Source organism: Zosterops lateralis, assembly GCF_965231275.1.
Source record: "Zosterops lateralis genome assembly, chromosome: 4".
In the NCBI taxonomy this organism is placed as follows: domain Eukaryota; kingdom Metazoa; phylum Chordata; class Aves; order Passeriformes; family Zosteropidae; genus Zosterops; species Zosterops lateralis.
Window position 1 is genome coordinate 19,343,751 of NC_139765.1, and position 14,183 is coordinate 19,357,933.

Sequence of the window (14,183 nt, forward strand, 5' to 3'; positions counted from 1 at the left end):
TTGTGTAAAACCTTCTTTAAAGAACAATGGATTTTGTTTCTGATAAAAGGAACTTCAGGCCAACCCTAAATAATCTACTCTGTTGCAAATGCCTAATTACTGGTTTATCCTTGAGGTAAAATCTTTGGCTTTTGCGAGGTGGAAATGGAGAACTCTGATGACTTTGCATGTTTCTGACACAATTAACTGGGAATGAACATTTATTTCTTCTGGGTTTGTTGGCTGAGGTTTTGTTTGCTTGTTTGCCTTGTTTGGGGTTGTTTGTTTGTGGGGTTTGGCTTTTTTTGGGGGGGGGGGGCAGGGGGCGAGGGTGGGAGGGGATGGAAGTGGGAGGGATTTTTAAAGCTTAAAATGTTTTACCTCACTTGCCCCCCAGCTTTGGATTCAGACTGTTTAGGGTTATTATGATTTTGAAGACCCCTCCCCTCAACTCATCAGAAGAGCAGAGAAAAGCTCGAAGGGAAAAAAAATCCTTTTACATGTGAAGATGGTATCAGTATAATGATTTTCAGTTTAGCAGAAAGAAAACTAATAGCAAAGTGGTATTTGAGTGCATCAGGGGAACAAACAGAACTGTTACCACCGCACAAATATGAATGGTATATTGCTGGGAAGACATTTCCATTCAGCACTGTGCTTTTCAACACCTGTGTAGTTCAGAGCAAGAGGATAGCCCCAATTTGGGAGCTGTGCCGTGTGGCTCGCCTTCCGAAACCTCGCTCGGGACTCAGCTGAGCCGCAGTTGCTCACTGTCCCGGCTCCTCGGCAGCCCCAGCTGTCCCAAACCCCGTGCACGCTTGGGCACGGCAGAGGCCTTTTGTTCTGTAGCTCGCAGCTCCTCTGCATTCTTCCCACGTACGGACTCGTATCTCATCGCCTGGTGTTGCTCTCCACTACCAAAAGGTAGATCCACCTTCGGCGGACCGACCGCGGGGCACGGACCTTTTCATTCCACAGACAAATGAGCAGTGTTAGTTAATTCAGAGAACTGAAACGCCTCGGGTTTGAAAACAGAAGAAGGCCCTTTCATTTCTGTCAGGCCAGGTGGCACTGTTTGCCCCGGGGATGGTTCCGTGCGCCTGAAGTTGGTGTTTGCACCGCTGATAAAATGAAGAGCTCCCGGCCGGGGCAGCGTGATACCGGCAAAACACGACGGCAGGGACCGGCTGCCACATAACCTGCGGAGCGAGGGCGAACCTGCAAGGAGGCATTTAGGGTTAGCGAAGCGACAGGCACCACTGAGAGACAGGCACCTCCGGGAAAGGAGAATTTCTCTCCACAAACGGAGCGCGAGACAGAGCCAAGCAGGGGCGGATGCTCCTGCTCGCCGGCAGCTGCCGGACCCCGAGCCCCTGAAGAGAGCGAGAGTGACACACAGGTGGTCAAGTTCACGGGGAGCGGGGCCTCTCGGACGGCAGCCGCCGAACGATCCAGGGGCCGTGAGCGGCTGAGGCGTGGCCCCATAGCCCATCGGGGCCGCCCGGCTCGTCCCCGCCCGCCGCTGTCGCCGGGCGGGACCATCTCTGCCCTTGGCGAAGGGGAGGGCGCGCTCCGCCCCGGCTCCTCGCCTGGCCCGCCTCCCCCCCGCGCGCGCAGAGCGCCCCTCCGCCTGGCGCGCGGCGTGGTCACGCCCAGCGCGGCATTAACGCCCCCCGGCGCGGGGCGCGGGCGCCCGCGCGTCCTCCGGTGGCGGCTCCTCGGCGCGGTGCGGGGTGGGCGCGGAGCGGCTCCCAGCGCCAGCCCTGCGCCAGCCCTGCGCGCTCCGCCGCCCTCTCTGCGCCGCCGGACAACGCCATGAAGCCGGCGGTGCTGGAAGTAATGAGGATGAACCGGGTGTGCAGGATGGTCCTGGTCACTTCCGTGGGCTCCTTCATCCTCGTCATCTTCTATTTTCAAAGTATGTTGCACCCAGGTAGGGCACCGCAACCGCACCGGCATCACCGACACCGCCGGCCCCGCGGAGGACAGCGGTCGCCCCGCTCCCCGCCGGCGCAGGTGGCGGGCTCCCCGGGAGCCCTCGCTGGCTGTGCCCGGCTCTCGGCTCCCGGCGCGGCTGCGGCAGGCGCGGGGCTCGGCGGCGGCGGGAAGGTCGCCTCGCCCCTCGCAGGAAACTTCCCACGGGAGGGAAGAAAGTTGGTTTGTTTAAGAATTTCGTTATTTTCCGCTTTGTATCGTGCGTTTGGTGAGGGGGGGCGGGAGACGACAGCGGCTGGCGAGCGCGTCGTGGCTGAACGGCGCGGGGAGCTGCCCGGTTCCCGCGGGTCCCCCCCGCCGGAAGCGGGACCCCAGGTCCCCTCTCCTCATCACGGGTCGCGAGCCTTCGTCTTCCCAGGTTTTCGTTTTCGAAGCGTCAGGAACTCCGCGGCCGAGCAAGGGCATCCGCCATCGCCGGCGGCAGCTCCGCGCCGGTTTGCTCGAGTTGTCTGGAGCGGCGGGGGCGGCTGCCCGGCCCGGGCCATCCCTGTCCGCGGCGCTGCTGCCCCGTCCTGCCGCGTCCCGGTGTTCGGGCGGCCGAGGAGGTCCGAGTGGAGCCGCTGGCTGGCCACGGGTGTCCGCAGGGGCGCAGGGATCACCTCAGTCCACGCTCCCGGGTACCTAATGCGACTTCGTCTTTTCGGTTTCCCCCGTCCTAGGGATGGAGCTGTACCGGCGGCAGCAGGTGCTGGCTCCCAGGGAAGTCCCACGTAGGTCAGCTGCTGATTCAGGCAAAGGTGAAATTTGTCCAGTATGGCAAAAGAAAAAATCATTTTGATCTGGCTGTCTGTCTTACTTTTCCCCCTTTCTGCCTGAGAAATGATGTGGGAATTGCACTTGCAGTGTCTTTTTGGAGAGATCTGACAGCTGAGCAGAGGAGCGAGGCTGGTAAGAGGGCGTGATACCCTGTAGCAGGCCAGCAGCTGTAGCTGACAGATGGGCTACACTCCTCGGCAGGAGAGTCTTCCCAGCCGTACCTGTTATTGTCTACTGCCAGCTCTCAAGTGTCCTGGCTACAGGCATATAGCTGTAGCTGATAAGGGAATTGCAGTCTAGTAAAAAGAAAAAAAATCTATTCAGACTGACTCTTTCTTTCCCTATTTGTGGCTACTTGTAGGTGCCATATGTGTATGTGGCACTTAGAGATGTAGTTTAGTGGTGGACTTGGCAGTGCTGAGTTAGTGGTTGGATTCAGTCTTAGAGATCTTTTCCAGCCTAAATGATTCTATGAGAAGTGATTTTTCCTTAAAGTTTTTGAGGAGTTTTTCATCAAATGGTAGAGAATTAATACACTCATAGAATTAGGAATCAGTAGATCTGCAGTTCTGTGGTGAAGCCAAGTCCTGTTTGTTGTTTTTCTATCAGCTGCCTGCTCCTCCAGAGTTGATATAATTTGCTTGATGAATGTGTTCTTGTGTGGTGTCCATCTGTGTTAATGCCTGCCAACTTCTTGGAAAAATTAACATATTTATTCTCTTTCCTGCTATGTCTGCCCCATGCTTTCTGGTTTCACAAAGAGTGTTCAGTCTTTAGCAGACCTGGAGAAGGCTTCATTCTTGATCTTGAAGGCATGATGCAGAATTATGGCTTGTAACATAGCTTCACCAATTTAATAGAAGTGTGATATTTTAATTGGTGGAGTTCCACAGATAATATAGTTTGCATACATATTCAGAAAATTTGGCCAAGACTTAATATTTCCCCTTGTTTCAGATGAATTATACTGCTGGAACACAAACTTAGCATGCAGTAGGTGAGAGATTAGGCTAAATAGTTTTCTGTGAGTTTTTGAATGTAGAAAAATTATTTTTTAAGAATTCTCAATATGCTCTATAGTTAACTGTTGGAGATTATGGCTTTATAGTCATTGTATTGTGAAGCTATAAATAGGCTGAGATTTTAGTACAGTTCAAAGGATTTAGCATAAACTCCGAGGAGAGAATGTGATGCTGTGAAATCACCAGCAGGATAATGTGCACCCATTTTCTGTGTGACACATATTTAGGTTGTTACTTTGAGGGGAGTAGGTCTGGAAATAAATAGATCACAACCTTTATTGTGCCTTATTGATCATAACTGATTCTGATTTTTGTGGGCTGTTTCCATAGTGGAAACTGCTGGGAAGCTCTGGAGCCCTACTCTAATCCTGCACAAACTGTCCCCATTTGGGTTGCACATGGTTTGTAAGGCTCAGACAGCTGCTCTCCCAGGTGTCTGTTATGCCACTGTACATGCTACCATCTCAGCAGTGCAAGTGATAGATGAATATAGAGTTCCCTCAGGAGAGAGGGAAGTGGTAGACCTGTCAATGTGATCCACATCAGGTAGTGGATCACTTTTAGGAATTAAGTCTTTTTTGTAAGATGTGCTCGTAACCCTTCTTGTGTGTCAGAATTCACTGGAGCCAGATCCTGGCCAGAGTGTATGTCAGGACTGGAGGTATTAAGAGCTTTCAAAATCTTGGTTGATGTCCTTTAGCTGTTGGAGGATATTCTAAATTCTAGCTGGTCTCCACTGAAGCATGTCTTTGGATGGCGGCAGGAGAGAACTGTCTCTCATCTCTGGCTTGCCAGTGTCACTGTTGTTAGTAGCTTGCCATGCTCTCTAGCTGAGGCATTTTGCAATCAAAATTAGATGGAAAATTCTCCCAAACCTTTTGGAGAGAAAATAAGGTTTTCAGATAAGTCTTCAACAAGAAGTGTCAGGTCCTTACTGTGGGTTTCTTGAGCCCCAAAGTTCTCGGTGAATTTCAGGAGGCTGCTTACAAAGTTTTCTCATTAGTTTCAGATGAGAGAAAGTGAAGGTGAAAGATGCTAGAAGGCCACCAGATGATGAATCCAATGCCCTCTGGGTTAACATAAGTCTTCATCTGTTAGAGTGAATTTTCCATTTTAGGAGATCTGAATATGGAACCCTTGTTAGAAATATGAGACACAAATTGCTGCTGATAGCTTTTTTTATCCCTTTGGGATAAAAAAAAAATACGTAGTTAACAGAAGCCTTTTTTTAAGAACAGACAAGCAAAAAACCCAACCAGCACAAACACAGCCAATGCCTGAAGCTGGGAAGATGAGCTAGACTTTATCTTTGCAAAAGAATATGATGTATCACTTGTGCTGTATCTCAAATACCAACACATTCACACTGGAAGGAAATCAGGTGGGTTTTACTCTTTTTTCTCTTTTTGGCTGTGTACCCATTCTTTGTTGGGAAGGCATCTGTAAATGTGCTGTTTGGTTATTGCACCTTTGCATTGTCTGAGTTTTGTTAGAGATTGCCTAAGAGCTGGGAGTCCACCCTCCCAATTTAGGTTCCCCAACCAGTTGTTGAAGGAAGGTGAATTGTTCAGCTCTCCAGTGCTCAGGACCACTGTAAAGAAAGCTTTGGAGATGATCCTGCCTGTTGTGGCTTATCTGGGGCTATGTTGGTTCCTGATAGTGGGGACTTTGGTGTGTTTTCCTATTGCCTGTCTAACCTTTTCTAAAAAAAAGCATGCTGCAGTGTTTGATATAGCTGGAGATATAGCAATATATAGCTGATTTTCCCTGTCTCTTTTGCTCAAAATATTTTTCCCCTTCACTCTCCTGCCATGTGCTATCTGGATAACTGAGTGCAAGCTGATTATTGCTCTGTGCTCCTGAACTTCTCTGTGTGTGAAATAGGTCAGTCTTGGGGTTTTATGTGACAGCCCATCGTAGTTTTATCTGCTGCATTTCCCGTGAAATCAGTTTGCTCAGTAGTCATTAGCCTGCCTACACTTTCACAGATGTGTTTGCTTTGTTCTGTAGGCTTCCCAGCTGCAGTGAGCAGGGCACTGTGAGTCACCCAGTGGAGGCAGAAACTGCTCCGCTGGGCTGGGGGTCACACTGGTGGTGTGTTAGGATCCCCCAAGGTGTAAAATTCCTTGCAGAGGAATTTTATCTGTCTTTATCTATCTGTTTTTATCTGTCTTTTATCTTACCTCAGACAGGTTTGTGAAATGAACTTATTCTGATTCCCTTTCCGCCCCTCCCACTTGCTGCCTTTTTTTTTTTTTTTTTTTTTTTTCATTTTCCATCTCCTGTTTTAGAGGTGTACTGCTCTCCTCTGGATGCTAATGAAGGTTCGATCTCACAGGTCAGACTTGCCTCATTCCATGATCATCTCAGTTGCATATGCCGCACGGTATGGCTGAGAGCTGATGTCTACCTTTGCTCAAATATCAGAGGAACTCAGACCACAGGAGATTTTTTTCCTTATGTCCGAAGACAGGCTTACCATTGGTTTTGATGGCAGATTCTGTTTGAAAATCAATGCAGCAGTCTCCCATCTTGCAATTGATCCTCACTTTCTCTCTTGCTTACAAAGGAGAATGAGATCTGCAAGGCAGTTGGGTGTGTGACATTGCTTTGATGGACCCTGTATACTGGTTTTAAATTATTCTGTTTGGGATACGGAGAAATGGAGTTCGTTTGACAGCCACAAGAAACTGGCCCTTATTTGATTGCATGCAATGCAATCCATCCCCCAGAAACCCTGCCATGTGCTGTATCTATTTGTTGGTGTCCCTAGAGTAGCTTTTTGTAGATTTCCATAGAACTGTCATCAGTGTGAGCAAACCTACTCTGGTCACTCTTCTCAAAGGGACTGATAGTCTGGAACTGCTATAAATTGAGAGTTAAACTGCTCTTTGTATCTTGTGAAAATCATTCTCATTAGTGAATATTAATCTTATTAGAGGAGCAACTTCTTCTATTGCAGTGCAAATGAGTGTAGGTTTTTGCAACAACTACTTGCTGAACTGAAGAAATAAAAATTTGTCTCTGAATGTGTTCAAGCAAAAATTACCTAGGTGATTATGTCACAATCATGTCTTATTACATTTTATCCTATCAGGATATTTATTACTCCACTGGTACATTTTCTACCATGTAGGTTTTTATAAGCTCTTATTTTTTTTTTTTTATTACTGTGTATCAATATCGGGAAAGTGTGTGCTAATTTACATGTGAGCACAGACAATATTCACAGATGTAAAGTGTCATGACTTAGCTTAAGTAGCATTTTCAGAGATAAAGTCAGTGTGTATGGAAACTTTGTTTTGAACTTAGCAAAATAGCATATAGAGCTGAAATGTCCAGTGCTTTTTACGAACAAATTTATACAATTGATTTGGTGCAACTAGTATTTCATTTTAATTTCATATTCAGAAATATGAGCATCTTTCTGAATTCTAAAGTTGTTTCCATTACTTTTCAGAAGTGGCAGGTAGTTTATCTTGTACTGTACCATGTAATTAACTCTAAAAGTGGTTCAGACAGTTGGAAGAAATTAGATTTATGTTACATTTTCCAAAGCCAGCACTACTGTATTTTGTTTGACTCTGTTGCAGTATGTGCTATATCAAATCCTGCCTGACAAGGCTGCTGTAGTTGTCCTTGTGTGAATGTCATTCTAGCACAGTTTTTTTCCTCTCGAGCCTTTTGGGCTGATGCATATGTATTATGTATCAACTCTAAGTTGATCCTGAGGGAGTTTAGGACTGGGATGGGGGGCATAATGATTTGAATCTGATGGTTTTTCTTTCTGATTGTTTGTGCTGTTCAAAGCAAACATTCGAGTTCAGTATGTGACTTGCTGAAGTGTCAAGATACATAAAATGATGCGTAAAATGCATGGATGAAGGGCCCAGTTGAAATCAATGAAAAGAGGAGGAGTTTTCTCCTTTACATTAAAAGAATGAAATTAAGTTCAGGAATGATCTACTTGTGTAGACGTGGTGTGTCCAGGCTAAAGATAAAGAGATGTCGCTGGTGGATTACTTAGATTCAGCAGCCATCTACTATTTTACAAGGATAACATTTCAAAGCATGTTTGTGTTTTTTTTTTTTTTTAATGTTCCCGTTCCCTGTAGCCCATTCATGTAGGATCTTTGTGGACAAGGTATTTGTCCTTACAATCACAATTCCGACTGAGTTCAGTTAATTCCTGGTTATTTGTTTCAGTTGTTATTTCTGTTTCAGTACACAGGTTATAGATAGTGTCCTTTTGTTACAGGCAGAATGCTTGCATGTGACAAAATGGTGTTTCTGGCACAAGCCTCATGCTCTTAACTAGAAGGTGAGACCACCAGAGACTACTGCAAACCAGTGAAAGAATCCAGTTCCTAATTATCTCTGGCTAATGCCTCCAGACACAGGGATTTTCTTGGATTTCAATTTTGTGAATGTAATCAGCAGAAAATGCAGCATGTTCCCCCTTTCATGTAATTGTTTGGCACCTGAAACTAAGGCTTCATGGATAAATCAAAATTTTACTGCATATACTCTTGGACTCCGGGTTTCTCTTGTGTAATGTTATCATCCTCCACTTTTCATTTAATGCTGATCAATGAATGTGGTTTGTTTTCTTGTCCTCTCCACATGCTCCTTCATAAGGAGTTAGCTGTTGAGGAAATTGTCTGGAGTAGATCCATTCCCTTCTGTGAAACTGAAATTGTCGGTTTCCATATGAATGACCCGTGTTAGATTTCAGCTCCCTCCCCAGTGTCCTCTGGGGCTGTCACAACACCTGTAGCATCACTGGGAATTACCTAATGGAAAGCAATCTGGGCACAGATCAGGAGCATTTATCCATAAGGAACAAAGGAATGAGGGTGCTGACTATCCTGTGGCAGCATGCATCCTCTGCTCTGCCCTTTCTGGGATGTCTGATCCCTGCAGGCTGGTGGGGAGCCCCTTGGACAGAACATGGGAACTGCAGGCATATGTGTGGGTGCTGGTGAGTTTTATTGCTTCCACTCTAGGAACTCAGAGATTGAAAATCTCTGTGGCAGCAAGCCTCAGAGAGCGACAGTGGAAGACAGGACTCTCATTTCTGTGTTATGCTAACAGGACTTTGGATAACAGCATGGTATAAAGTAGCTGCAGCACAAGCATTTGTTAATTTGCAGCACAGAAGCTTTGTGTCCATGGGGGTCAAGGGAGGCTTCCTTGTATGAAGTAATTTCACTGCTTTATGCATTTAGCACTTAAATATCCAGGGTTTTTAAAAAATTATTTTAAAATAGTGATGCTTTTTTTTGTTGCTTTTTACACTGTGCCCGGTGTTGGTGATGAAAGCAGATGACAGCTTTCCTTTTGGCCATATTAATTTTACACATTAGAGATGACGTCTTGAATGAGGCATTAACATTTAGGTTACAAGCATCAGAAGGAGATGCTATTTAAAAGAAATAAAATTAGATGGCTGCCACTGGAACATTTGAAGGAAAATGTTCATTAGAACACATTGACTGACATTGATGCTAGATTTGGAAACTTAGTATTTCGTGTCTTTTCCCCTGACAAATTTGAATCTGTGCATTAAAAAAGCTGAGTATGAGCACTTCTGAAATGCTGACTGGAAAAAACAAGAGGGCTATGCACACAAATGTGTGTGAATATACACATGCACTCACCCATCTTCCCAGCCCCTACAAAAACTGTAGTTGGTGGCCCAGGTAATCCCAATGTAGTGGTTGCTGAAGTGCAAACCTTTTTCTCCTAACAAGGCTGCTGTAAGGAGTATGAAGTTCTTTGTTATTAAAAGAAATCCCAGAAATGCCAAGGGCTCCACATATAGGTACCTTTGTTATTTTACTAATTGAAATGAATAGTAAGTGTGGTTTCTCATTTCTGATACTCTTTCTCAGCTTACACGTTTGGAAACACCCAAGTTGAGAGAGGAATGATTTTATTAATTCTTTATAGGCTGTAGAAGAGCAAGGATTTTTATAGTTTGTCAGTGTATCAGTTTTAACAGTAAGAGTGCCTCTCCAAGGTAGTCTTCATCTTGTTTGTGCCTGTTTTTGGCTGTAGACACTGAGGGATGACTTTGCTCCATTACTATCAATCACTGCTGCAATGGCTTCACACTTCTATGAAAAAACGTAAAAGAAGGTTCTGGGGGAAATGGAAAATACAAACAATGCAATTGAGCAAAATTCCTCACAGCACTGTGATTCCGGGGGTCTGGGAGATGGTAACTCTATCCAGCAGATGTCAGGGAGGTGGGTGGACTGCGCCGTGTGAAATGCTCACATCCTGTAAATGCTGTCTACTCTTCGTTTGGCAGGGAGAGGTAGCCTTGGTTTCAAGGATGTGAGTAAAGTGATTGATGTGTGGTTTTGCAGGATCAGGCCCCCCTTTCTCTCTCTCTTCTCCAGGAGGTAAAAGAGCAGGATCTCATCCTCAGCTGCGCTCAATCTGCAAAGAAAATGCTGCTGCTGCTTTGAGCATTGTTTCAGGCTAAAAGATGCCCTCCTTAGTCATCTTAATATCAAAAGATTGTGTCTTTTTATCTTATTTGGCTGAGTGTTAGGAGACACAGATTTTAATTGCAGAGTGCACATATAAAACCCATGAGGAATAAAAGGCTTTGGGTTTCAATCCACTTGAACACATTGTACTGTGGGTGGTGGGTTTTTTTTGTTTTTTTTTTTTTCTTTTATTCATTTTTAAGACATGGGCAATCAAGATACATTTTGTAAATGGTAAAAAGATGGGCTTCAAGACCCTTAGAGTAATGCCTTCTGAATTCATTTAATAAATTACATTGTAGCTATGCATTTCCATACTTTTTTTGGCTGATAAATGATTGTATGAAGGAATCAAAATGGATAGCTCGTAGAGATTTTTGAATTAGGCAAGGTAGACATATAATTAGTAAGGTGACTGTAATTGGATCTCATGGATGATCTTTATTGTAATACCTTGTCTTAAAACAAAGATCTTTAGGTAGTTAAAATCCTCCTAAAGACTACTTGCATTATAGTGCTTTAAAGCTGATTGGTATGCAGGCAGAACAAAAATGTCTGTATTATCTGAAGTGACTTGACACGGAATAGCACATTCTGCCCCCATGCTGGTGGGTACCAGGAAGTGTCCTTCTACTAATCTGTATTTTTACAGCCTGTGTTGGAAGTGGTAGCAGAGAATTTATAGTAACTGAGGAGGAGGGCCTTAACACTTTTTAAACACTTGCTGATTAATAAAATGTGTCAGTTGGGGTCATAAATACAAAACTGATAAACTCTGTCTTGATGTGTATTTTGGTCTTGATTAGCTTCTAAAATACATTTGAGTTTCCAGATGGTGATAAGCGTTTTAACTTTAGAATTAAGCACATGTATGTGTGCACATAATTGTGAAGTTGAAGTAATTGCTAATCCTTGGGGCAGTACACCAGAGAGCGATGGACTGCAGGGGTGACTGTGGACACATGCACTTCCAGGCATTGCTATGTCCCACTCGCTGGTTTTATTAACTGTTACAGGATCAGTCAGCTGGACATTGTGCAGCGTTCTGCCACCGTGGCACTGGCAGTCCTGTGGACCGTGCCAGATAACCAAATAATCTCTCCACATTCCTTCTCTTCCCAAATCAGTCTTGCTTGTCCTTTGTGGCAAGGTTAGGGAAGCTCAGATAGTGAGCATGGCTCCCTGCTTGACTGTTGGGTTTTTGTTTCAGACAAGTGTTGTGGTTTTGAAAGCAAAATGAATGAGAGGCTCCAAGTCAGAGATATAATTTAATAAGAAGAAAGGTAAAAAGGTAAAAATAAAATAAAATAAATGCAATAACACAAAGGATCACTGACAGAGTCAGAATACAACCTGAGCAGGATGGTGGGAGCAGTCCAGGTGAAGTGCTCTTCTTGAAGCAGTGATCCTGTAGAAAGGTCTAGTAGCCCTGCTCCTCTGGGAATCCAGTGGATAAGTGCTACTTGCACTGTCCCACATACCAGCTTATATCTAGGTGAGAATGCTTGGCTCCTCCCCCTGGGCAGAGCATCTCACAATAGGATGAGGAGTGTGAAGTGGGTCCTTGGATGGCCCATTAAACAGAGATAACCCCTGGAGGGAGTTACCTGTGACTCATAGGCCAGGCGTTAATGGGCCATTAGCAGGAGACACCCCAAAGGTCATTAGCAGAAGAGTTAGGGGCTTGGGAAAACACTAGCCCACCCGGTTTCAACAGTTCATGAAGATGGTGATAGAATAAATACTTTGTGTTCATTCTACACTGCAACCCAGGACAACAAGCCATAAGACCTTATTACTTTTTTTTTTTTTTTTTTTTTTTTTTTTTTTAAATCTTTTCCTGAAAGGAGTACACGAAGTGGTTTGAATTTGCTGGTTGGTGTATGGCATGAGGTCTGCATGGTGGACTGGAGGAGACCATGGTTGCTTTTCAGTTGATTTTAGTGAGTACTGGGTCAGGTCTTCTGTGCTAGAGCAGAGGATTTTGGATTGCACCAAGGGCATATGTTGCCCTTGGAGGTAGAAATACAGGATTGCAGGCTTGGATGGAGTCCTGAACTGGTTCTCCCCTGTAAATCTGGGTCAGTTCCATTGACTAGGTTAGATCAATTCTGGATCAAAGGTACTGTAATGAAAAGAAGAATTTGCCCTTCTGAGTCTTCCTACAGAGCAATAGACAGTAAAACAACAGCTTTGCTTGTCTGTTTTCCCACTTACTTGTCCTTTCTGCAGTTAAGAGAATGGAATTTTTTTTCCTGTAGACATGCATGTTTGAAGTATAGAGAGGGTGCTGCCTATTTTCAATAGCTTCAGTAGAAATTACATTGACACACAAGCTGTATGTAACCAGCATGCAGAATATCAATCATATGCTCATATGCTGTATGATCAGCATGCAGAATATCAATGGGATCAAAGCTTTCTTGCCCTGCTGTAGAGCTTCTCTGTCTCATTCAGAAAAGGCTATTAATATTTCTGGTGCGGCAGCAAAAATATAATTGCATTAAAGAAAAAACTGGGAAAAAGTTGGACCTTCTCGAGCTATTAACTATTTTGAGATAAAACTCGTTTGAGATATTAAATTAGCTGAAATAGATGATATAAGACAGACATGGTTTAATTAAAATTGTCTTCATATATGGCTGTCTTGAGCCAGCTTGTGGTCTCTTGTGGTTTGTTTTTTCTTTCCTTTTTTTCTTTCTCTCCTCCCCAGAATACATCAGTGTTGCTGGTGAGTCTTTCCCCATTCTGTGCCTGTTTCTTGAACACTTTTTCCTAAAAACTTCCAGAGCAGAGAGAGGAGAATATTTGCAGAGGATGCAAAACAAAAATATACATGGGGCTATTGTGTCTAAATGATTAGAAATGCATAGAGTCCATATATCAGTGTAATGTCAGTGCCTTACAACCTCATCCATCTCCAGAATGCTATAGCCAGTGTGGTAACACGGTACTGTGAGAACTCTTTGTGCAGCTAGAAATGCATCTCATTCCCTCCAGTGTGCCTGGGAACCAAGGGTAACAGGCCATAATTCTTGTATGTCCTAACTAGCTGGGGTTTTTTCCCACTGCCAGTCTTTACAGAGGCTTTCCCCCGCTTCATTTTAGGCTGTGTTTTTTTGTTTTGGTTTTTTCTTGTGGTGGTGGGTTTTTTGGGTTTGTTTGTTTGTTTAGTGTTTTTTTTTGTACTCTTGTGACCTTTTGCTTGTTTCTGCATTCATTGGGATGTGACCAAGAGATTTATTTCATGCGCCCATTCCAGCTGTGAGGGACTCTCTTGTCATCAGGTTGTATCTAAGCCACACTTATCTTGCAAGAATGTTTTATGTCTGATGTACTTTTTCAACATTTTGGAAGCCTGGAAACACTACTGAATGTCAAGCCATGTGTATTGTCTATTGCTTAATGGTGAATCTGTGCTTTCCTGCTGTCTGCTGCAGTTGAAAGCTTTTACTGGGAGCACGTTAGGAGCAGTTTCTGGAAATCTTCGAGAATTTGGGTCCAAATCTACTTCTGGGGCAGTAGTACTTACTTTAATCAGAAGGCTTCAAAATGGTCCACAAAATAGGTCCATGCTTTCTTTTTCACTCTACAGCTAGGGACACTGAGGCATGGTCAGGAAGGGTATATGTGCTGGGATTCGTTAAATGGTTTCCCACCAGGCTAGTGGCACTTTCAGGAATAAAACTGGACGGGTAGGGTGGATTTTTTGAGCTTATATGATCTGAGGTTTGCAATCCCCTCTAGATTTGGAATAGACCATAGTGCAAACTAGATATGAGACACCACCAAATTCCCAGCACTCAGCCCAAGTAACACCTCTGCAGCCCCCTCCAGGTGTGCTCTTGGCTCGTGAGGATGATTCTTGTGGATGGTCTTGTGTCCTTTGGAGTGCTCCTGACAGGAAAATGCTCCTGGTGCAGATACATGG

General features: G+C 44.6%; 1 protein-coding gene across 5 annotated transcripts in view; it reads left to right on the forward strand.

The window, feature by feature from the left end:
• Positions 1-1,746: 1,746 nt before the first annotated feature.
• CHST11 (carbohydrate sulfotransferase 11) overlaps positions 1,747-14,183 on the forward strand; it is a 168,516-nt gene continuing 156,079 nt past the window's right edge. The window contains exon 1 of one of the 5 annotated variants that reach the window (XM_083860199.1): positions 1,747-1,912. In XM_083860199.1, the coding sequence (XP_083716325.1) occupies positions 1,795-1,912 (118 nt within the window). In that variant the 5' untranslated portion in view covers positions 1,747-1,794. The remainder of the gene's footprint in view (positions 1,913-14,183) is intronic. The other 4 variants (XM_083860200.1, XM_083860201.1, XM_083860204.1 and 1 more) reach the window with 4 other exon arrangements.